Source organism: Euprymna scolopes, chromosome 16, assembly GCF_053919585.1.
Source record: "Euprymna scolopes isolate OS-2025 chromosome 16, ASM5391958v1, whole genome shotgun sequence".
Taxonomy (NCBI): domain Eukaryota; kingdom Metazoa; phylum Mollusca; class Cephalopoda; order Sepiida; family Sepiolidae; genus Euprymna; species Euprymna scolopes.
The window spans coordinates 56564867-56591251 of record NC_136497.1 but is presented as its reverse complement, the minus strand read 5'-3'; the positions used below and the strand labels follow the sequence as shown (position 1 = coordinate 56591251).

The 26385-nt window shown below is 31.3% G+C and overlaps 1 protein-coding gene and 1 pseudogene across 6 annotated transcripts in view; one reads left to right on the top strand and one right to left on the bottom strand.

The window, feature by feature from the left end:
* LOC145295980 (sorting nexin-29-like) overlaps positions 1–14689 on the top strand; it is a 122880-nt gene extending 108191 nt beyond the window's left edge. For 5 of the 6 annotated variants that reach the window (XM_080141918.1, XM_080141919.1, XM_080141920.1 and 2 more), the window contains 7 exons: positions 1301–1407; positions 2107–2223; positions 4401–4453; positions 7644–7734; positions 8613–8753; positions 10361–10500; positions 14278–14548. In XM_080141918.1, coding sequence (XP_079998044.1) covers positions 1301–1407; positions 2107–2223; positions 4401–4453; positions 7644–7734; positions 8613–8753; positions 10361–10500; positions 14278–14407 — 779 coding nt within the window. In that variant the 3' untranslated portion in view covers positions 14408–14548. Of the gene's footprint in view, positions 1–1300; positions 1408–2106; positions 2224–4400; positions 4454–7643; positions 7735–8612; positions 8754–10360; positions 10501–14277 lie in introns of all 6 variants that reach the window. The other variant, XM_080141923.1, reaches the window with a different exon arrangement.
* An 11140-nt stretch (positions 14690–25829) lies between these two features.
* On the bottom strand, positions 25830–25961 carry LOC145296507 (U2 spliceosomal RNA; annotated as a pseudogene).
* Between the last annotated feature and the right edge of the window lie 424 nt (positions 25962–26385).

Genomic DNA, 26385 nt, shown 5'->3' with positions numbered 1-26385 from the left:
CTATAGTTGCCTGAAGAAATCTTTTTAGATTGAAACAGTAGATTTATTGTCACGACCAATGGTGATTTTCTTTACTTATATTGATTAAAATAATATCTTACTCTTTTTATTGAGCACTATCAACAACCTCATTAAATTCAATGGTTTTTACTTTTGGGTGCTTTTAACCTGGAATATATATATATATATATATATATATATATCTTTCTGTTTCTATATTTCCTGTCCATTTGATTTTCTACTTTTTTCTACTTTGCTCCTTGTCGTTAGTGTAACTAATTTCAGCAAAAATGACATGTAATGTCTTAAAATGAAGACAAATTTTAGATGGCTGAAAAACTTATTGAATCATCAGAACATCTCATTCACGTTTCCTTCTTTGGTAACTCCATTCTTATAAATACTGCATGTGCATATAAGTAAAAGGGAATTTTGAGTTCATGACTCCAACAAAACAACTACAGGGTAGAACGATAAAAGTTGCCACCTTAAAAAAAACAACACAACAGCTTTATTTTAAAACTTGAAAAAATCAATTCAGGTAACTTGCTTATGTAGTAGAGCTGACGTCTATTCAATATAGCTGCTTTCAGCCTCAATCTCCGCCTCGGTACGAGTCCGGAAGTGGGAGCATACCTTTTCCACAAGTGCAAGCGGGAGCTTGGCGAATACTCGGCAGATGGCGGCAATTAGGCTGGCTTTGGCTTTTGTGGGAGATCATATTGGTGATGTTCTCAACATATGACCAAACAAAGTGGTCTAGCAAGTTCAGGTCAGGAGGAGAAGAGTAACATAGCTGTTATTCGTGACAATCCAGCAATGCATTTTGAGGGACCTGGCAATGGTCCTGTTGTCATAACTTGAATTGGTAGAGATTATGAGTTGTACAGCGGTGCATCTCCGATCTCGCTCGTAAAACTCTTGTCACTTTCTGACATGATAGAAGGCTCCTAACGCTTTTGGGATTTATATACAACTAACCAACTAGTAGATGGTCTGCAACAAAAAAGAAAACCGATTTTCATCAAACGGAAATGGAATCATGTCTTTCCTATGGAGACAATTTTATCGTTCCACCCTGTAATACAAAATGATGGCACTCATTCAAACATTCATCAAATGTATTGCAGACTTGAAAATACCAAAGATGTTTTCATATTAGAATTCTGAAAATTTTTTTATTTTTACAAAGAACAGAATTATCTTTATTTATTGTAATTATTTAAGGCGAATAACTATGCTACCTTGACAAAATGCTTTCTATTTTGTTAACATAACTATGTTTGTTTTTAATTTCTAGGATCACTGGGCATCCATTTAGATGAGTTGCAACCTGTGATTCCACCACCCAAATCCAACATTGACTACAGCCATGAAGCTTCAGAATATGAAAAAAAACTTATACAGGTGAATATGGTTGTCTGTATATTTGGATGTATGTATAGCATGTGTGTGTGTGTTTTTATTTTTTATTTTTCTTTTTTTTGCTGAAAATGAAATGCAATGTAAAAAAAGTTATGTAAAAAAAAAAAAAAATAATAATAATAATAATAAATAAATTGGAAACGTAGAATTCCAGCAACATGGCCTGCCAATTCGGATTTGGTAAACACTGGATTAAAATCAGCTTGACACAACTAAAGATCATGCCTCACCTCATTTGGAAGGAAGTTCCGAGAGAGACTTCCAAAACATCATTATCCTTCATAATATATGCATACAGTTTGTGTTTTTCACTGAAAAAAAATCATGTAAAAAAAAAAGGGGGGGGGTAAAAATCAATTGGAACATATAGGATCCCAGCAATATGGCTTGCGAATTCAGACATAATAAACAAATGATTAAAGTCAGCTTGAAACATGTGATGCTATGCTTCACTTCATTTGGAAGGAAAGTTCCAAGAGAGGCTTCCAAAACACCACCATTCTTCATAATATAAATAACCTTGACTCTGGAAGCCCACACTGAATTCGGGTACATTTCCCAATGACTGACCAGCCTCTCTAGCCACTACTTTTATAAAAGATCCATTTTGTTTTTGTTTATTTATTTTTTCTTCCACAATTCAAATTATCTTATATTTATATCTGTTTGCTTTTTTGTTAGGTTGCTGAAATGCATGGAGAATTGATGGAGTTTAATGAAGTTTTGCATCGCAAGATTCAGTCACAAGATACATTTATCAAACAATTAAGAGAAGAACTTGTGCATCTGCGAGGACCAGTATGTATCAATTCTTCATTCGTGCACTTTCTTTCCTTAATTAATGTTTTTTTTTTGCATGTCATTCCAATACAAACAAGAACTAAGTCAGACACCAGACTACATTCTTATAATCATATCAACATTTCATCAATATGTAAAACTTGACTGAGCTTTTCATGGTCAAAGCTCTAAGTCATATGAGATGAAGGGTTTCATTGGCTACAATATGGGCCAAGTAGCAATCTCTATCATGGACAGAACCAAAATTATCATTCAAAGTATGACATTTACTTTTTCTGTAACCTTTGACCTAGATATCCCAAAATTAAATAAATTCCGAGTTGAGTATGACCAATATTTTGACCAAGTTTGGTGACAATTGGTCAAGCGATATGATGCTACACAAACAAATGTAGTTACATATTTGACCAAATGCATAGCCTTCTTGAAAGAGGACCAGTGGTAGATTGGGTCTAAATGTATTGGTTGCCAGGTGACAAAGAGAGCCAATTCATAATTATAATGCTATCATGTTTCTGAATATTTTAGATGAGGATAACTTTTATTATTTGGATTACTATTTTTATATCGATTGTTAAATTCAAAATGTTTAACCAATGTAGCTTACAACCTTTTTTCAGTTGCATCTTTTCAAACTGGAGAACTCTCAATCAGTGCCACATGCTAGATCAAATATACAGTAACAATATATGCAGAGTATAAAAGAAGATACAAAATCTTATTCTTCAGTTCACTTAAAAAAGTGGATCTGGTACTTGTACAGTTTAATCAAGACATTAAAAAATGAAAATATCGAAAAAAAAAAGTTTAAGTTGTACGTATCTGTTATGGAATGAAGTTATCTGAAAAAAAAATTTCACTTAATTTCATCAAGTAGTTTTTGTTTTACAGCGAAAAAACAATTTATGATACCGAGCAAAAGGTTCGATTTTTAGGAAGAAAAGCTAGTTATTAAAGATGGGGAGAGAGTGTCGGCGCTTTAACTGGAGTTATCTCCCTGTGACGTTTATAAACTCCAGACAAAAATTAAAAAAAAAAAAAACAAGATGTCTGCCTTCAACGCGTTCTCATAAAAACGTGTTTTTCCGCTGTAAAAAAAAAAAAACTACTCGATCAAATTAAGTGAAATTTTTTTTTTTTTTTTTTTTTAGATCTTCATGTCAAAACGGATACGTACAATATAACCTTTTTTCAATATTTTCATTTTTTAATGTCTTGATTAAGCTGTACAAGTACTGTGGATCTTATCTCAAAAATATCATTTTAAAAATATAATAATCACTTAATGTTGCATAACAATGGCAATGTTTAGATAGCAGGGTTTGAGTCTGACCTTAAAGGTCAAACATATTCTAAACGCTAAAGTCGATGAAACTATGTGACTTCCAGCCCGGGTTTTTCAGTTTGTTTTTGGCTGACAAGTTATTTAAATTAATAAACCTCCTGATTAACATCAACATCCAAGTGTTTTATCTACGGACAATCAAGAACGTTGATTCACAACAATGGCATGGATATATAAAGGGTTTATACACCCATCAGTAAGTGAAAATATAACATAAACATTTATGTTATCAGGATTTATTTTCAAATTACGTGCTAATAAGGCTTAAAAAAATTATAATATCAATTTTCACAGTGCTTCTAATAAACTATATTTTATTATTTATATGCATATATTATTATAAACACAGCTGAGATCTATAATAACATTTACATATTTGTATAATTTATCAATAAAATATGGCTAAAAGAATACCCGTTCTAGAACAGGAAAAATGAATTCCCCAAAACAGAACAGTTTTGCTCCATTTTTATGTGCCATGACAAAGATTAAAATCAAGATATAATGCTGTTAAACCTTCTGTCTAGAATTCTTCTTCTAATTTTGATCAAAATCCATTACATTATTTTTATTCTAGAAAATGTGTAAAATTCAAGGCTTTTAAGCTTAAAGGGGTCTTAAGAAGAATCTTTCTTAATTGGTTTTTAATGACTATGGATCAAATTCAATGCAAATCTTATATATTTGATTTTTCAAGCTTAATAAGTTTATTTGCCAATAAATAATGATGATAATGATACACACAAAAATACCATTTAATGATAAGCATTATTTTTTGTTATTTTTTTTTTTTGCTTATTTGTTAAGGATTTTTTTTTCTCTTTTTTAGCTTCCAAATGAAGATTCCTCCTATTCAGAAAGTTTATCTATCGATGTGGATAGGTAAGTATATTTATTAATACATGTTTAAAATTGTCACATCTTTCTCTTTATTTTTTAACTGATTTGTATTATGGATGATAATCATCACTATCATCGTCACAGTTAGAATGACTACCATTACACCATTTCGGTGATGATTAGCGAGGTTTTAATACAAAGTATCAAGTAAAAAGGAGACAACGCAGCTTGTCTTTTGGTTTTTCATCAATGCGAGAGTTGTTTCTCTTGATATAAAAATTAGACAGTGTTTGAAAAAAAGAATGCTTTTATTTTTTCATTATACTTACAAACTTGTGATCTTCAGGAAAGACACAAAACCAACAATATGAAAATAATAGAAACTTTTTTTTTAACCTTTTTTTTCGCCCCCAAACAAGGCATGTGACTACTGACATGTAAGGGGCTACTGTAATTAGGAGACAGATTTATATATATTTTAACTGAGGAGTTGTGCAGCAAGATGTTTGTTCATATTATATTTAAATTTCTGCACGTTGATACAGTCAAGGAAACAAGTAGCAGGGAGGAAGTTCCAAAGGCAAGCAGTCTGAGGGAAGGAGCTATTTGAACAGAAAGTTTTTTTTCTGCGTCTAGGTCTGAAGTGAAGAGGTGGGATTTTGCTGCTAGTCGAGGGTATTTACATTGGGAGGATGCAAGTGCATTAAGTCCATTGGAACACATTCCATGTAAGTACTTGTAAAATAAGCACAGGGATTGTGGTGATGGGACAGAAGCTGGAGCTAGATAGACAGCATGGGACAGCTATTAGATTAGAGACTTTTTTTGCACCCTGTGTGAAAGAGGGAGAAACTAGTGGTTGATGCACTAGCCCAAATGTGGCAGCAATACTCCATGCAAGAGCGAATGGTGTCTTTATAGAGGTATAGGTATAGATGTGAAAAGTTTTTTAGCTCAGTAGAAGGTGTTCCCTTTCTTTGCAACAGACTTGGCAGTATCTTCTATGGATGTGGCTAATCATATATAATGAATAAACATATATGCCAAATCAAAACAATTTTATTTTATATATATATATATATATTGTTGATTTTTAAGATAAATACAGTTAAATAGTGGTTTCGCTTCGAAGCTCATTTTTACTTAGAAAATCGCTCATAATTTATTTGGACGTATATAATATTTTTTTATTATTTTTAAAACAGTAATCTACGTACATGCATGTTTCGAGGTAACTACCTCTTGTCAGCATAGCTTCACCATTACACCATGAACTCCTACATGATTTTACTGTTTATTTTTATCATTTATAAACTTAGATTTCTTGTTGATTTTTTTTTAATGATAAACACGGTTAAATAGCGGCTTCGCTTATTCAATTATATTCCACCTTTTATTTATACCAATCCTTTAATTCAAGAAGCTCGATGCAACTACAGAGCATATATAAATATATGACAAAAGGTCTCTATTCCAAATTTCAAGATGTTGTCCATCTTACTGATTATTTCTTTAAGCATGCTAAAATGTACAATTCTTGACAGCACCTGTTTTTAGCGCAGGATCATTCGTGTAATTATGTCAATTTTTTAATTTATTCCACCTCCACTCCTCAGAAGAAAAGGAACTCATCAACTTTAAAAGAAAATAAAGGAATATGGGCATGATTACAAAATCCAAAAATGGGGAGAAAAGTTGTAATTCTGCTTTCTTTAGTTACGTCATCTTTGAATTATGTATATTATTAACATTATGTGAACCTTGCTTGCTTGTCACCGTGTACAAAGAGAATAATATATACTTGAGAATGGACGATGTCACAAAAGGCGAATGATATAAATAACAAATGATGGGAGAAAAATATGGGAGGAGGTGAATGGTGTAAATGGTTAAAAGAAGAAAAAGAAGAGAATACTAGCAGTTCCGCCCGGCTTTGCTCGGGCCCTATGTACTGTTCATAACTTTATGTGCATATGTATATATAAAAACATGTGAATATGTACGGTAATGCCTTTTAATATAATCCTCTTCTTTAACTACCATAGAGAAAGTTGGTAGAGACCACAGACGGCAATTTTTTAAAAACTTTGACCCCAATTTTGACCCCTCAGCATTTATTGTTTTGGGCTCAAATAGAATTATAAAGTTAGATCCCTGTCCAAGTAATCTATATCTAAAATTTCAAGTGTTTAGACCCAAAATTGACAGATGAATTTGGTAGAGTTCTCAAAGGTCAAATCGTTGAACTTTGACCTCTTAACAGCAAAATTTCTGGCCGAAAACCGATCACAAAGATTTTCCCAAATCTCAATACTCCTTATGCCAAATTTCGAGTCTGTAGACCAAAAATTGACTTGAATTGAGTTATTTGGTAGGAAAATGTACACAGACAGACAGACACTTTCACTTTTATAGATATATAGATTGCTGGAATATATGGATGTCCGTCCATCGAACAATGAGAACCATTTGATCATCCTGGAGGAATGATGGATGATATGCACTGAATTGTGAAGCAAAGATGAAAGGTTGCATAATTGCCAACCACACCTCTTCTGAGTCGACATTGCTTAATGCCAGTGGCAAGGAGAAATCCACCATGACTGGAAACAATGCTAAGATAAACCGAAAGTACATACAGCACCTGGTATTTCCAAATGGTCATTCATTTTCGTACTGTTACATGAATGATTCTGCACTACAAAACAGGTGCTGTCAAGAATTGTACATTTTAATATGCTTAAAGAAATAAACAGTAAGATGGGCAACATCTTAAAATTTGGAATATAGACAGCATAATTATATTAAGCCAATTTCCATTAGATCACCGAAGTTAAGCTAGAATACATGGAGACCAGTTGAAGATACGCCTGGGAAGAAGGAGGGTCAACTTGGAAAAGCACTTCCCTTTACAACCGCCCCCCCCCTTACTTCTTAAAATGAGCAAGCATCATGATGATGCAAAGAAATTTAAAGGGAGGTGGGAGTCATACTCCCTCGGGGCATCTTAATATAATTTTGAAACTTTTATTCACATAATTAGATGATGCAGTTATATTCATTTCTGTAGAGATCAAATACACAAACTTCGTCTTTTTTTATATATAAATATGAAACAGCATAAAAAAATGATCTTTATTTTGCATTAATTTGAATATTTTTACTTTTCTTTAAATTTTAAAATGAAATTGTTTTCTCTCCTTTTTTTTGTTTGTTTTTTTTTGTTTTCAAGTTTATCTTTGAATGCCCGAAACCTTGTTCACGTTTGGATTCCGTCAGCATTTTTACGAGGAAACGCTTCTGACAGTTATCATGTCTATCAGGTAAAAATCTCTATTCCTTCAAAATGAAAATCTCTATTCCTCCAAAATGAAAAAATAAGAATCTATTCCCTCAAAATGAAAAAATAAAAATCTCTATTCCTTCAAAATGTAAAAATGAAAATCTCTATTCCTTCAAAATGAAAAAATGAAAATCTCTATTCCTTCAAAATGAAAAGAAATATCAATAGATTTTTTTTTTCTAAGAATCCTAAGGTTATTTTCTCAAATGAAATATTATGTAACGTCTTTGCAACCTTTCACATCCTTTCTCTCTGGTAAGTCTATACTTCCTAATCTTCATTAATGATTGTCCAATTCATATTCTGAGATTATTTGTTGAAATCTGTGCAAATGGCTTTCCTCAGAGCACTGGTGATCAAGTTCTGGCTGATTCTCTCTCTCTCATCTAATGTGGTGCAATTTGAGTTAGGACAAAAATATTAAAAATTGCCTCTAACATTTAACAAAAAACTATTTTTGCTGTAAAAAAAAATATTCGACCATAATGCATCAGTAAGAAATCTTGCATAAGAAAAACTGTAAACTGTAAGAAAAGTAGAAAGTGGATCTTGGGTTTACTGTCGGCAGCTGTAACTCTCACTTCCTTTATTTTCTTTAGTTCTCACTTTCCATGAGCAATGTTTCTGACAAAGAGGGAAGAATTGCTGTTTTCTGAATCAGAATCTATTTCATCTAACACTAAAGTTTTTGACCTTGAAGTAGGATTTTTGTCTTAGCTCCTTCATATTAAGTGGCTTCATGCTTTGTCTGGAGTAATTTCCATTAAAAAAATATGTTTACTATGTATAACATGATGAAAAAAATCCAAGAAGACTTTCCTAACCATAAAATTATTTGTTTTGATTTTTATTTTCCAGGTTTATGTACGAATTCAGGATGAAGAATGGAATGTCTATCGACGGTACCGCCAGTTTTATGTCCTTTACTCTAAACTGAAGAAGAAGTACCCCATTCTTGGACAGTTCAATTTCCCTCCGAAAGTTACAGTCGGCTACAAAGTAAGAAAGGATTTATAAAATATAATATTGTTTCTTTACTTGTTGAGATTTTGTATTGTCTTTTTATTTCAGATGTCGAAGAAATGCAATGATTTGAAGAAATGCAAGGACAAAGTCAACATCAAAACTGCCATAGTTCGCATGTTTTTCAATATAAATAAGCAGCGGAATGTCTATTCATAAAAATTCTGTTTGATGTTAGGTAAACATAGGACAAAAGGAAAGTTACTTGCAGTAGTGGTAGTACAAGTTCTTGCTGAGTTAGATATTGGCAGGCAACATCGGGAAGAAAAATATTCAATGGATGGCACAAAAGCAAATGAATTCAAATGTTAAGAATGTTGTATTTCCACCATTGTTTAATGGAATGCATGATTTGACCCAGAAATATGTGAACAGATATCGGTCAATGGTTGAGACAATAGACAAAGGAAATATTAAAAATTCCAATGGGAAAGATTGTGATTATAAATAAAATCATCAGAGAAAAAAAGTCAGAGAAAGCTGCAGCATGTGTCACCAGCTAACCATCTAACCAAACCAAACCACCCACGCATTTTAGTAAACGTCAAAACAAGAATAACAATTTGTCACAGAAAAGCTGATTGTTGGAGTGAATTAAAAAGCAATAATACATTTTTGTAGATCAACTGTGTTGTGATTTTTACTTCGCAGTCAGTGTGTGTATATATTTTGTGACAGCGACACAAGTACATGTTAACATTTATATAGACTGAACAAAGGCATTTTGAACAACTGACCACAGCACTGTGAAAGTTTTACAATTGGTCATATCACCAAGTTAGCTTTGTTTATAGAATTGAAATTGGCTAATTATATTGTGTGACCTAGGTCAGGATCTGCAAAAGTGGGCTGATGCTCTACTTAAGGAGGCTAGTTCAGTGATGGCCATTACAATTACAAAATAAAGTAAATTGTTTCCTATAGCAGATAGCTGTCATTCAATCCACAAGATTTTATATTTGTTTTTTATTTCAGATGTATAGGAAATATAATTTGAAGAAATATAATTTAAATCATTATATTTCTTTAAATGATTACATTCAAGAAATTGAAACTCCTAAAAAACAAACAATGAATACGAAATCCTTATTATTTTCACTAAAATTTGGAATATTACTTTTCTACACAACTAGCGAGGGGTACCCGGCGTTGCCCGGGTGTTTGGAGGTGTGTGTGAAAACTCCTGGGGGGGTTAAAAAAAAAAAATGTTTTGGTAGGTAAGTATGAGGATCGAACCCGAACCGTTGAGGCAAAGTTGTAAATTAAAGTGTGAAAAAAAAAAGAGTGCAACGGTTTTAACCATTGGGCCACCGCGAGATGCTAACGGAAACACGTTTGAATTTATTTAATTACTGATTGATTTGGCAGGTGCACGTTTTAATGACTTAATGAGGTCAAGTTTGACTGCGGGATAGTATTTCAAGCCTTTTGTAGACATACAGAAAAAGCGAACACACATACAAACATACATAGATTTTCGCTTTTATATTTATAGATAACGTATTGGTATAACAATAAATTAGAATGTACGAGTGTTATGCTGAGGAGTACCTAAGTAACATTTACCTGCTTTGTTTTTTCAGGATGCTCGTGTTGTTGAGACAAGACGCGTCATGTTACAGACCTACTTACGGAAGGTGATTAACTGTGTGATGGAGAATTCCAATGAAATTGGGTCAGCAATAAGTAAACATACTTTGCTCCAGATTTTGCCTTTCTTTGGGTAAGTAAAGCATACCTTACATCCATTTTTTTTTTTTTTTTTTTTTAGCATATGTTTTATGTAACAGTTTTATTTTTCATTTGCCTTGTCACATCTAAGCAGTCATCGAAAAGAAAAGGGGAAGACATACAAAATTAATTGGTGCAACTACTCTATAATAGCAAAATTTGGAAAATAAAAAAATCTATTTAAAAAAACAATTGTATCTACTAAGTTTTTATGTCAATTTCAACTAAAAGCAATGATATCTACTTGTCATGTCAGAAGTACTTAAATATTACTGTATTATTTAAAAAAGCATGAGTTTTCAATCTTTATCATAAAAAACCTTCATATTTCTTTAGAAACATATGACATAATAAGAGAAGTAACTCAGTTATGCTAAAACAAGGGAAATAACTCATATTTGATTGTTAACACGCAATTTATTAAAAAAGTCTCTGGTTACATGCTATTTACCTCTCCTTGGAACTCACCACTGTTTTTTTTTAGCCAAACATTTTATTTTTGCTAATTTTCGTCAAAAAAAAAATGTTTTCTTTAATAATTTTTTTCCTACCTTATCATTTTTCGTAATTTTTTTGATATATTCATTACTGTAAAATGACAATTAATTGGTTTACCTTGAAATTCAATATTAAAAATTCCGAATTTCATTATTACAGTGTAGTTGCACCCATTAATTTGTACCAGCTGAACCCATGTAAATAACGTCATCATAATCATCATCATTATAGCCAGTTTGTCTGTAAGAAACATGAGATAATGGATGTGAACTCAAATGTAGAGAAATTATATTTGCATGGCAAAGTTAATGCGGTTGTTCAGTGTGATTGTAACAATTAGGAGTGGATGGAATAAGTTCATGGGTTCATACAATTTCAGAAATTACTAACCAATAGAGCATTACAACTGTTAACCAAGGGAAGAGTATCAGGTATGTGTATGCAGTGTGATGATGTTTAGGTTTGAAACTGATGGTATCGATGTTGTTCTGATTTTCTGTAACACATGTTTAAACAAATATGTTACTACTTTTTCTTAAAAATTGAGCACTGCTGGGGTTCTCACCCAATAACCTTATATATATTTCAGATGTAATTTTATTCAGAGAAGTTGTAAAATCAATTAATTTCTTCCCCAGAACCGCTAGACTTTGGAATTCCCTTCTGAGTTCCTGCTTCCCCAACTGTACTGACATGCAGAAGTTCAAGTGTAATGTGAACCGACATCTTGCTGCTCAACTCCCCACATAGTACCCCTGTAGCTTATGTCCCTTATAGCAGCCCCCTACATCAAAGTGGCAATGTGCCTTTTTTGGGGTGAAAATGTAATTAAAAAAAAAAAAGTGAACCTTACAGTATTTATTTAATAGTGCTCACTAATAAGTAGAGCCATGTATTTTAGAAAATAATTTTTATTTATAAAACATTATGACACAAATGCATTTTTCTCCCTTCCACTTAAATACTCTCTTAATTAACTCTGTTAATAGAAGTTTGTTAAAAAAAAAATAATCTGTTGATAACTCTAAATAATTTCTTTATATAGCATTGTGATAAGTTCTTTATGGGTGAGGATGGCTACTATATCCTGGCACAGGCATGTCCTTTTGCCTGCACTTCTTGAAGGCAGCCAACCAGCTCTCTTCAAAAGTCTTTGTTTTCTTCACCACAAGTGGTTCTGTTCTTGATATGTGACTCCCACAAGTTGAAGTCGACACTGCACTATTTGAAACTAATTGTGGTTTCCCTTTTCTTTTTTTTTTTTCTTTTTTTTTTCAAAAGAAAATCTGTTTTGGCAGTCAAGAGTTTCATTTCACTTGATTTTTGATGATAAAGACTTCAATGCCAGTATCTCAGTCTTCTGAAGGATGCTGATGTTAGCATGGTAATCCCACCAGTAGATATGCAAATTGTTCCAAAAATGTTAATGGAACTTATCCCTAGGCATAGCGATGATATGCCATCCGTATCTTTGAGGCATAGAAAAGTGCTGTGACAGATTTGTATACTGCCATCTTAATATTGTATTCCTGACAGATTTGTATACTGCCATCTTAATACTTGTCCTAATGTCTCCATCCTGGAATACACATGTTTAGACGCGACTCTAAATGGCACTAGCACAGTTTCTGGCTTGACATTGAATCAAAGTTGGTATAAAACCTCAGTATTTCTGGTTTTGATTGCAAGCATTATGTTCTTTATAGTGATCTTTTTTTATTCTCCCCCCCCCCTCATTTTTTTTCTCCTTCACCCTTCCCTTTTTTCTGGTCTCTCCCATTAAACAAAACAAAATTTTTTATTTCAAATGTAGCAACAAAAATCTCATTGTCAAGGGGAAAATTTTAATAGATATTTGAAATAACTTTTTATGTATTTTTTTTTTTTTTTGTGTGTCATGGTTCAATTGTTTCAAATCAAAATTGTGTGACACTTCAGTATTTTTCGATATTTGTCGTTCGAAAGCGTTGAGCTTTAAAATGATACCTATCTCGTGAGATACATAAGAATAAGTGAAGTAAATATTAAAACTTTAAAAAATCGAAAAAAAAAACACAAAAAAAACTAACGTAAGGCAAATGAACGATGTTAAATGTAAAAATCGGAAAAACAAAACCAAAAAAGAAAACAGAAAAACGAACGTTAAAACTCTTTTAAAAAATCTGAAAAATAAAAAAAAAATTAAAAAAACATGTGAAAAATGGCTTAAATAAGCCTGTTTCGATATTAACATTTTAAAAATCGGTGGATACCCGGGTGTTTTTTGGTGTGTGTGGTCGGTCGGGGGTGGAGGGTGTTAATGAAAACCTAAGAATAAGCAAAGTAAAAAAAAAAAAAAAAAACAGAAAAACGAACGTTACGTGAAAAATGGCTTAAATAACCTTGCTTCAATATTAAAATTTAAAAAATCGAAAAAAAAAAAAAAAGAAGACATCTCACACCACGATTCAAACCCAAAACGTTTAGATAAAGACCCAATGCTCTAACCAACTGAGCTAAGACGACATACACGAAATTGTCAGTTTTCAAATATTTAAACTAAATCAGGTTATGACGTCGTCTGACGCATGCGTAGAACCGATCTCATCATGAGAGGACGGTTTTTGCTAACCCTCACCCCCACCCCCTGTAGAAAAGTGCTGATTTCAGGGTGAAAAATTAACATTTTGGCCAATTTTTTTATATTTGTCGGGCGAAGGAAGTTTGTGAATTTTTGTTCTGCCTGTCGAAAGTTTTTAGCAGACATACAAACACACATACATACATTTTTACTTTTATATTTATAGAGGATATATTTTTATTTATTAAATATCCATTTATTTTTTTCATTTTATACGATTATATATATTTTTATTTTATAACTTTTTATTTTCTTAATTTTTTTTTTTTCTAGCATTGTAAAATTTGATCACTGCTCAGCATGTTCTAGCAGCTTACGTAAGCTGCTGAGATATGCCAACATAACATCATAGAAATACGGGTTGGTAAATGCAGAAATACCTGTTTTAATTGCGGATGTCACCTTTATTAAATTAGATGACCAATGTCAGTAATAGACATTACCAACATAGTGGAATTCATTGACATGTATGTTGTCAACGTATTGATATTAATCAATGTCATAGCATCAAACATTTGCAATTAAGAAGCTTAACAATGACTGAAAAAGCAGCCATGTTTTTTCCATTTAACAATTATCTATCTTGTTTAATCATTTTCATAAAAGAAAGATTTTTCTGATTTTTTTTTTTTAATTCCTTTCTTTCTACAGAGACATGCCAGACGTGAATAACAAGAAAAAGAAGAAAAATGAACCCGTTTCAACGCAGTCTACGGCTACACATTCTGGGAACCATAATATGGCTTCAACACAAGAGCAACCACTTTATACGGGACTCTGAGCTTTCCTCATCAATTCTCTCTTGAAATATCCCCCCAACCCCTGATTTCTGCTTATGCTGATCTACTTGTGGAAAAACAAAACCTAACAATTTTCATCATCCACCATTGCTCAGTTCATCAAGTTTCAATGGCATAAAGATAATTGTTTTAGCTTATTTTTAAAAGCAACAATATAGAACCAAAGCAAATGCTGCTTCCACATTTTTGAAACGTGAAGTTGAATGTTTAAGCAATTCCAAATGTCATGAAAAAATTTTTTGAAGTTATATTTACAAAAAAAAGTATATATATATTTAAAAAAAGAAAGTGACTATATAAGTTTATTTAAATTTATTCATATGAAAAAAAAAAAGCAAATGAATATTATTTCATGCTTCTACTGCTGAACTATAACTGCCAATGATTAGCCATCGAGAGCTTGAGCAAGTCTTTCACACACACATACACACACATGCACACACAACCACCACAATCAGTTCATTTATATACTTGTAAAAAAACAAAAACAAAAAAAAACTACCTTCCTAAAGAATTATGAAGGGCATATTTCTAACTGCTTATTTTTACAATTTCATAACATTCAAGTTTCTTAGAATAATGTATTTTGTCATTTTTCCAAGTTTATTACTCAGACATATTGTTATACATTTTTAACTGTTTTATCTGCTTTATGTTGTGTTAAATTCGTGGTGTCAATTCGAATCAACAAAATCTGTGCATAATTATATGACACTACATTAGGCAGTATAAATCCTATGGCTCTTCTGCGACAAATGTTATTTTGAAACTTTGTATTATTTAGATTATTCTCACTGCTATTCTCATCTTGGATGTTAGTCTCGCAATGTTTCGATCGATGTTTCTTCTGCTTCGTCTGTTTGAACTTGGAAACCTTTGTCAGATTTAGGAACCTGTACAAAATTTTGGATAAAACCTATTATTCAATCCATATGAGGAGTCTTTGTATTGAGGATTGAACCTCCAACCACCAAAAGACAATCATTTAGAACTAATTATTACTTAGCACTTTTATCTGCAACGCCCAACAAGAAGAAGAGAAATGAACTCGTTTCAACTCCGTCTACGGTTATATATTTCAAGTGCCATAATATAGCTTTAACACGATGGCAACTACTTTATACAGAATGCTGAGGTTTTCGGCCTAATTTTATTGTGAAACACTCTGACCATCATGCTTTTGTATCATTGAGTGTGCCTTTTTTTACTAAGATTCACCACTTATGAAGGCCCAAAAGCCACTCAAGGATAAGAATTAATGAGTGTCAAGTAGACAACACCATGATGATTGGTAATGATGATGGAAGTTTGGCAGAATCCGATTATTTAAGATGTCTAAAAATATTTGTTCACATTAGACTTGAAAACAAATATTGTAGTCAGCTTCAAAGCAGTCTTGAATATTTTGTTCTACAGACGTGTAGTTCTAGGAAAGAAAGTTTTGTTTAGTCTTAGACACAGATAGGGAGTAAGAAAATTATTGGTAATGGTTGTAGCTAGATGGGCTTTTTGTCGTGAATGTTTAAAAAGAGAGGAACCATAGATTGATTGAAGCTCAGCTGAACACCTGCCATGAAAGTAACGACAGAGTACAGAAAGACTAGCAATCTCCCTTCTGTGAGAATAAAGGATGTAGGGAAGAGGAAACATACTCCTTCTAGATTTTGAAGACGGTTTTGTACTCTGTCAAGTCAAGAAAGGGTTCTCTGGATAACACCTCCCCAGTTGTGGCAACAGTTCTCTATCTTACAATGTATTTGGCTTTTGTACAGATAGAGGATTTCAAGGTTCTTGTCCAACTCTATAATCTGTATAAAATTTCGAACTGGGCTATGTATTTACTCCACAGGGGTAGATTGTTCTTATTCCATCAGCTATGAACAGGAAGATTGAACCTTCAATCTTGAGAAGACTTAGACTCACTTAGAACTGATTATTACTTAGTATTTTATCTGTTGCATCACAGGTCGAAAGAAACCAGTTAAAATGTTGTGAAAATAGCATCCAAGATGAAAGCAATAGTCCGAATAATCTAAATAATACGAATTATCAATCTTTATCAAAAAAAAATCTAAAATTTATTTTTTGAAACGTTTAAGAAAAAAATAAAATCGAATGTTTCTATCAGCAACACCTGTAAAAAAAATTGCATCATTCACTCACTAAATTAGAAAAGTTTAAACATCTTATAGGTTTATGGATCATGTTGATTCTTTTAATTGCTTAAAAACTCTTGGATAAAAATAAAACCTAGGTCTTACTACCCAAATATTGAACAGGATTTTCTTTTCTTTTTTTTTTTTTTTCAACCCTAACCCTGAAGTTCGTTTGTTGACTTTTAAAATCAGGTCTGCAAATTTGAAAATAAAAATTGCACTAATTGTATGAGTTTTTTCTGGTATGAATTTCAAATCTTGCCATTAATGATGCTGTTGATACAATGGCTGACTGTAGTTTAATTAACTCGAGGAAGAACTCTCTAGAATATAGCGACCAGTTTTATACGTTACCCAAGAAGAATAAAGCATTATAGATAATCATTTATACATTTTTACAATAACTAAATATCAAAATTGCTTGCTATGCAACAATGTTTAACGAAACAAGTCTTTTAGTAGTTTGTCCTCCATAGAAAAATGGTGCTGCTTTTAAAAGGAAGCTACTTAATTGTGCTCGTAGAAACCTGTGACTAACTGATCACTGTTTTTTTTTTTTTTTTTTTTTTTTTTTTTTTTTTTATCCCAAGTCCAAGGGCCAGGTGTGCATTCTTACCCAACACCACCTGCAATTTTCATCTGGTCGCTAATTTGGTGTTAACCATGTTAAAGTTTGCTTAACTTTGGTGATCAAGCTGAAACCGGTGTTTTTCAACCTAGAAACTAAAAGAATGGGGGTTCCATTCACGAAAAATATACATATATGTACGTAATTCTAAAACGATATTCTATCAACCTATGCTCTACTGCTTTAGAATAAGATTCTTCATTAGCTTCAATCATCCAACTGTATCAGCGTTCTGAAAAAATAGAGGCTTTGCCAACTTTTGCAGTTCTAGTCATTGATTCTTTCTTACAAAGAAACTATTTTTTTGTTAGCTATAAAATTGATAGATGTTGAATATTTTATACAATAAGCACCTCCAGAACAACATGCTAAAAAAAAGAGAGGGGGGGGGGGCACTTTTGCTTTCTTGATTCATTTACAAACACTTGCAGATTTGTGTTCTTCGGATCACCATTCGTATGTTGGTTATCATTTTTCTGTTTTAGCTAAATTAACCTCCAATGTAGATTGGAGAAAATGGTTTTTATTCCAAACTTAGGAACATATGCAATATTTCAAACCAAACTCTTCATAATTCTTTATAAGTTCCCAAGTTTGACATAAAGATTCACATATCAAAAAAATTAATCTGAAGAATGTTAGAGGTTACATCAGTCGAAATTCTATGAAAATAACATCTCATATGACACTTTTGAGCAGGAGCAATGTGTAGTGTCTGTTCTGGTACTGCATTTTGTCTTTTATGTCCTCACTCAATGAAGAAGAAATCCTTCTAAGTAGACTAAGACAATTTTTATTTTTGTTCCAATCTAAAGTGCCCCTTTTTGAGGAGTTATATTTTCCCCATATTAAAAACCGACCTTGTGTTTAAATTTTTGTGGGAAAGCACATAAATAGGAACAATCCAGATGAGAATAGTAGTCCGAATAATACAATTTATTAATCCTTATCTCAAAATTACGAATACATCCTGCTTCATCCATTCAGTTTTAGTGTTTTCTTTAATCAAAAATTATACAAAATTAAAAAAAAAATTTTTTATTTTTATTTTATTTTTTTTTTCAAAGTTTCCATTTGAATAAATGTGAGTTGCTAACTTTACATTCAGATTTTTTACTATTAATTTTTTATATCCTCACATGATATGTGATCAAATTAAAACTTATGATAAATATGTTCAAAATCTCCATAAATAAATTATTTTATTTTTTTATTAAAAGCATAAAAATGTTTTTGTTTTATTTAATTTTTATTCAAATAAAAATTCTAAATGCAACAATATCCTTAAAAAGCATATACATATGATATTATTTGTTTATAAATCAACCAAGACAAAAAAAAGTTTTAGTATCTTCTTCTGAGGTGTTTATTTTATACATGATTCAAAACTTTGATCCTCGTTCATGTTTTTCATCATTCCTCTTTTTATGAATGTTTCCTTTTTATTGAATCAATAAGGTCTACACAGAAGAGAAAACTAATTCAATGTTTCTAACATTTCATTTTTTCTATTTCTATTCACCAAGAGAACAGAAAACAAATATTCATTAATACAATAATGATGCTGTAAGAAATTATTTTTCTTTTTCATTTTTTTTGTGTAGGAGTGAAAAAAAAACATTAATACTTTGCTTTTTAATCTATAAACTTTGTAACATCTTAGCTAGAAATTCATTTTGAATTTACAGCTTCAGGTTTCAAAATTACTTCTGAATTTTTGAATGGCCTCAGGAAAATCACTGGGGGTGGGGGGACACTTTTTTTTATCTATAATATAATAAAGAAGGTGGGAAATAGTCATAAACTTTGACATTCAAAAATGATTTTGATGCTTTTAAATTGATAGATGGAAAGTAGTTTTTAGGTAAAATTAGACACCCTTAAAGTTGAGTATTATGGTTCATTTGTGCTCTGAAAATAAAGAAAACATTTTTGACTATCACTATTGTATTAATGAATCTAAAAAATTATACAGATTTTTTTTTTTTTTTTTTTTTTTTAGTGTCAAAATTTGATGTTTGGTAACCTAACATCAGAATTCCTATTTGCAAACATGAAAAATACTTCTTTTAATCCTTTTCTTTTTTTGTATGAAAATCACTCCAGACAAGGTATAAAGCCACTTGATGTAAAAAAAACTAAAAAAAAAACATATATATATATCATTTCAAGGTCAAAAACTAGACATTAAATGTAATATGCATAGATTCTGACTCAGAAAACATTAATTCTACCCTCTTTGCCGGAAAACGTATCTTAGGGAATGTAAAAGCTAAAGGACAAAATAAGAGAAGCAAGATTTATAAGGCTGCCAAAAGATCACTTTCTATTCTCTGAAACGGAGATCGTCACAGAGTTAAAATGCAATCATATCGATTGTCATAATTTGTTAATACTATGGAGAAAAATATTTTCTACTTAGCTATAAGTAAAATAGCAAGTTTTGTTTTAATCAATCGTAAACATATACATTCGAGCCTGAAGATTTGTCCAGTCTTGTTGGAATGTATGTGGAGAAGGGGGTAAGGACAATGGTCCACTTGGCCCATCCCTTGAGCTATTTAAACTCTTGATGACATAACATTTGGAAAGAATAATACCCTGTGTAGGGGTAGGTCAAAGATTCAAGGTTAATTTGGTCACCAGACTTTTCTGATTAGAAAATATAAGCACAGTAAAAATGAGTATTGGAAAATAAGAAATTTTAGAGATGACTTAAGTTATTTGGGGAACATATTAACCGATACAAAATTGTTTTAATGTTATAATACGTATAATAACCATCCTGGGGTATTTTTATAATATTGGGATATCCTGGGACCATTTAATAAATGCAAAGGTTCGGATCCCTAAAAAAAAAAAATAAAATACAAAGTAAAGTGATGGGTATATTTTGGCATCAAATAACCATAAAAGGATTGATGTTAGTGTTGGGACAATTAGTCAGTATTGGAACTGGAAAATTTTTTGCTTATTTTCTGATGCCAAAAACGATTATTTTAATTGTCTTTTTTTTTTTTTTAATTTTTTGTTGAAAGTAAAATTTTTCACCCCTTGTAGTAATAATAAATATTTATTTTTACATGTGAAGAAAATATCTGCATATTTAACATGGTTTTTTATTCTTGTTTATTAAGAGATTTGTAAAGAATCTGAATTAGTAATTGTATCGGAATTAGGAAAAATATTGAAATCATCCCATCATTAGTTGATAGGTCATAAAATTAACCTACCTTGCATGTTTTTTTTTGTTTGTTTTTTTTTATCAAAATCCATTCGTTTTACTTTCTTTCTTGTTTATTGTTTGTTTTCTTTTTGTTGTTTTTCTTTCTCTAATTATTTAAAGAATTTTTATTTCTATGGAGTATTGACACTGTGAAAAAAAAAATGAAAGTCATTACTTTGTGAAGCTCTAATTGTATGATTTCTGTTCTTTTGGTGATGATAACGAGCTGCAAATGAATAAGTCAATTGCTAATCCTAACTGCAACAAAACTTTGAATTATTTATATTTGCGTTCGTGTTCTTACTCATGTAAGAAGAACAAATACCCAACCAAAAGATTATGATCATATCAATCACGATAAGAACACAAATCAAATATAAATAAAACAAATTACTCGCATTTTACACACTGTTTTTTATTATCTTAGTTACAATTTTCACAATGTTTTGGCCAGTTTAATTTTCTTTCGATACCTTTTCTGTTTTTTTTTTGGGGGGGGGGTCATAGTCTGTAACTTTCTGGGAATTTAAAACTGAATCCGTTATTTAATCTGTTTGAGTAGACTGTCCTTGTCAGACTATAACACTAGGTGCTACCAGATCAGGCTGTCTGACGATACTGGCTTTTCATCTTAAAATACATCAAACTCAATCATGTTCTGTAAAGTCAAAAAAGTTCTAATTTTCCTCTATAAAACAACTAAACTAAACACCATGAATACATATTTGAAGATATAAAGAACTTGAAGCATAAAATGTTTTTCCAAAATTACTAAATTTGACATGGCATATCAACCCCGAAAGGGGTTGATATGCCATAAAACAAAACAACCAAACCAAATAGCAGGAATAAATATTTGAAGATATAAAGAACTTGAAGCATGAAAGCTTTTTCTAAAATTATTGGATTTGGGATTAATTCGAAAAAGAATTGCTATGTTGTAAAACAAAAAAACAAACAAATCAGACTGCAATTAAAAAAAAAAAAAAGCACCCAAAGAAGGCCGGAGAATACGACAGCCGAAACATTGTGAAAATAACAACAGTAAAGATGAAGAAAACTTTCCAAAAACATAAATAATGTAAATAATAATGTTGCATGTCAGAAAAACTGTCGGAAAAATTTATTTCTCATCTCAGAAATCTAGGCTTTTTTTTTTTTTTTATAATCATAATAAAATTGAATTAACTAATTGTTTTTAGTCTCCATACATTTATTGAGTATTCCACCCACCTTAACTTGTGATACTTGTTGTTGTTGACTACTGAATGTTATTATTATTACTATTATTATTTTGTAAATATTAACAATTGGAAGCAAGATACAATTTTTTACCCTAGTTGCCAAACGTTAAGACCTTTTTTTCTGATCATGTGTTTCTTTGTTTTATTTTTTGTTAATAAAAAATCAAGAACGAATATTCTTAAGACGCACCCATTCAATCTGTATGTTTAACGATAAAAATGTTATTTCAAATGTAATCTGGACAGGTAAACCTATCAACCATCAGTTGTTTAATGAGAATGACTGAACCAATTGATTACGTTATACATTTACATCTTTATCTTGGTCATGACAGCTCGTGGTTCTGATCATCCAGTGTTAGTGATGGGTGGGGATGAACTGCTGGAGAAGTTGAAATCAAAATCATTTGAATGAAGACTTTTTCTGGGGGTTGAATAAAACTCAGGCGTACTTCAAAATGAATAAAACCAACTTCAAGATGATATGTAACTGGACAGTTGATCCTTTATTTGATGTCCTACATGCAGCAGTTAACACAAAAAATTACTTCTTTTTAAAAAAAAAAAAAATCTCATATCAATAATATGGCATATTAAATTGATTTACCAACAATTCATGTTTTAGGGGGGGGGGATGAATGTGTTGATATAGCCATGATCGATTAAAGACATTATACCTTTATACTTTTATCTTTGCTGTGATAGTCTTTTTTTTTTTTTTTTCTTTTTTTTTTTTTTTTTTACATGGAAGTCACCACTTATCAAGACCCGAAAGCAACTCGGAGATAAGGGTTATATCTGATCATCCAATGTAAGTGATGGGTAAGGATGGACTGCTGTAGAATCTGAAATGTAAAAATCATTTGGATCAAGCTCATTCTAGTCAAATGATATCGTACTTCAAAATGAATAATACTAACTCCAACATTATTCATCATTGTTCCTTTGTTTGGAGCTTTACATACAGCAGCCACAAAAGAAGAGAGAATGAAAGACTCTTATTCTGCTTTAAGAACACATATTCAAATAAGATTTAGTGAGGTGCAACAAGATACTCTCATCCACATATGATATGAATGTTTGCCCAAGGCAACTTTATCTCCCCTGGCAGGATGTTCTTTGGAGCAGAAACACAGACAAAGGATGCTGCCTTTCTTCTGTTGAGATGAAAGCAACAGTGGTACATCTTTTGCAAATGTCTGCAGGAACAACAACTTGGCGCTGGCATAAAAATCTCAAAAAAATTAGATTTAAATTCCCGTTAATACCATACACCAAAATCAAATCTCCAAAATCAATTCTCCACTGCTTAAGTGAGAACAGCTTTTTGTAGGTAAGCAAGAAAAGACTTATCACCATCCTGGTTGCAAGCCATTAAACACATTCCAAATCTGTTGCAACACCACTTCAAATTGTGAACCGATCTACAATTTAGCAATTTCTTCTTTTCTGATATCATTCTGTATCCAATTGTCTTTTCTTTCTAGCATTCCTACATTGGAGTGATCTGGCTTTTTTAACCTTGCCAGACAGTATTTCCTTGAACAATTATATGTACAACCAAACAGAAAATAACGATTATTTAAAACTAGCTAACATACCCATCACTGAAATTTATAATAAATCTACAATTTATATATAATCGTTCCCCCTCGCCAAACTTTCACAAGAAACACTTGTCTAGCTGAAAACACTATCAATAATTCCTCCCACTCTTTATCTGTGCCTAAACCTAAACATAGATTCTATGAACAAAGTTTCTTTCTTAGAACTGCACGCCTGTGGTATTGTCTTCTGTTTTCCAGCTGACTACAATATGGTTGTCTTCAAGTCCAATGTAAACAAGTTCTTGATGAACCGTTCCATTTAAGTTAACAAATTTACTGAATTTCCATTACTAACGATTACTATATTGTCCAATTGACTACTGTACGCTCTTAACCCTTATCCTCGAGTGATCTCTAGGCCTTGATAAGTGATTATGCCTATGTAAAAAAAAAAAAAAAAAAAAAAAAAAAAAAAAAAAAAAAATCACTTTTTGGAAGAAGATTGCATGTGCAATAAAATAGCTATTGTTATGTCCACGATTGATTGGAGATATATCTTTATATTTTTGTCTTGGTCATGATGTTTGATCGCTCTAATCATTCAGTATGATGGATGAGGATGAACTGCTGGAGAAGTTAAAATATCAATATTTGAATAAAGTTCAACGATACTTTGAAATGAATAACATTAACACAGTAAAGTGGAAATAGCAGAAATAAAAATTATTTAAAACTAGCTAACATACCCAACACTAAATATATACCACATTCAAGGTATTGACAAAGTGATATATCTAAAAAAAAATAAATAAATTTATTTAATGGCGAAAATGCTATTTCAACCTGAAACATGACAGACATATCAACCATTTGATGGGAATAGCGTCTTATGAAAATTCATAAATGCACCCCTCTCCATTTTTATTTTTTTTTTTTTTTCTTTTCAACATGAAATGGCATATTTAAATTAATTGTAAACACTTATTACATATTTATTTATTTATGTGTCTCTGATGTCGGTATCAAACATTTCAAACAGATTGTTATACAAGTTTTTTTTTTGTTTTTGTTTTTGTCTTTTTTGTTTCAATCATTTCATTATGGCCAAAAAAAAAAAAAAATATGTAACATGATTTTTTCTGTTGGATTTTCTCAAGAATTTCATACAAATAAATTTTTTAAAAAGTGCTGGAAATATATTCCAGCCAAAGTAGAAAATGGCCAGTATGTATAAGAATTGAAATTAATTCATGCAAAAATACTGCATAAAATTTTGTATTGTGTATTCAAAAAAATGAATAAATAAAACATTGCTTGGAAAAAAAACATTTGAAGAGAAAATAAATAAAATTTGTACTTTACTGTACAAAATAATTTTCAACATTTTTTTTTCTGTTGTTTGATTTCATTATTTTATAAATATCTTGAATCTTATTTTTGTAATTTTTTTTTTTCCTATCACATTATTTATTTTACTTTAATTCATCACATCAAGACACATTGCCACTAAGATGTAAAGGGCTAATGAGAATTAGGGGCCAAATTTGGGTAGGAGGGGAGTACCTTAATTGAGGAGTTGTAATGTGAACAAACATCTCACTGCACATTTAAACTTCTGCATGTGGGTCCAGTCAGGGAAATAGAGCAAGGAGGGAGTTCCAAGGAATTCCAAAGGAAATAGGCTATAAGAGTAGGAGACTCCACAGCATCTGGGGAATGCCACAGAAGGGGTGGGATGGGATTTAGCTGATAGGCAGGTTGATCTGGTGTATTTACATCGAGGGGAGGGCACTAGAGTTGTAAGTTCTTTGGAGCACATTCCATTGTAGTACTTTTTAAAACAAGCACAATGATGCAACATCGTAGCTTAGTGGACAATGTGGGGACCTATTTTATTAAAAACTCTTTATATTGAACATTTGTTAAAAAGGGAGAAACTAGTGCTTGGTGTATCAGCCCGTATATGACAATGCTCCATGCATTGATGGATGATATCATTGTAGAGATATAGGATACACTGGTGTGAGTTTTCTAGCACAGTGGATGGAGCCCACTTTCCTTGGCGGACCAAGTAAAGATTAGATACCCCGGTAGCAAAAGACAAAGATAGGCACACATTTCAAATGACATCGGTTGTTCGACCTTGGCATTGCCGTTGGTTGTTTGTAAACACGTCAAATAGCAGACATATCCGAATGTTCACGAAAACTTTTTATGATTTAAAACAAAAAATATATATTTACAAAACATTTTCTTTAATATTAAATATTTACAAAACTTTTAAGGATTAAAAAATTTTTTTTCTATTTACACAAACATTTTTGTCTAAGTAGTAAAACGAACGTAAATTTAACAAAATATATTAATAAAAATGAGTGTCTTTCTGAGTGTGTGTTTTTTTAATATATTTACAGAACTTTAATAAAACAATAATTATAATAAAAATAAATAAATAAAAAATGAACTATATTAATTACAAAACATTAGAAACTGAAAATTTCGGACGCTAAACTTACTTGTATTTAATTTGTCTTTATGTTCCTATTTACAATGCCTCCCCACGGGACAGAGTTAGACACCAGGGTCATTTTTTAAGGTGGAGAAAGGTACAAAGATTAAAATTGTCTTAGTCGTGAAGGATTTTTCCTCCACTGAAAGAGAACAAGAAATGGAAGTGTTGCATCTGAAGAACAGATACTACACTTTGATCTTAGCCAAAAGGCCAAGTTGCAATGAAGTAAACAAATAGCAGGGTTTTTTTTTTTTTTTTTTTTTTAAATGAAAATTATAAAAAAGATTTGTATCTTGTGATACTACACTTCATCTTTATAAAAATAAAAATTATAAAAGATGTGAATAAAATATATTTTTTTAAATCTCGATTGTTTATACTTGTGATTTTATTATGCATAAAAAATTGCCTCAGTCTAGAAGGATTTCTTTCACTGACCACCTACATACATCGCACTTTAAATAAATATTGAATTGTATTAAAAACGCACAAAGAAAGATACACACACACACACTGTACATAAAAATTAATCTTGGTCGCAAAAATCCAAACAAGTCAGTTATTTTATATTTGTTTCTGCCATTAATAAGTTTGGTTATAATTTCATTTAAATTTAAAAAAAAAAAAAATGTGTATTTTTTAATTG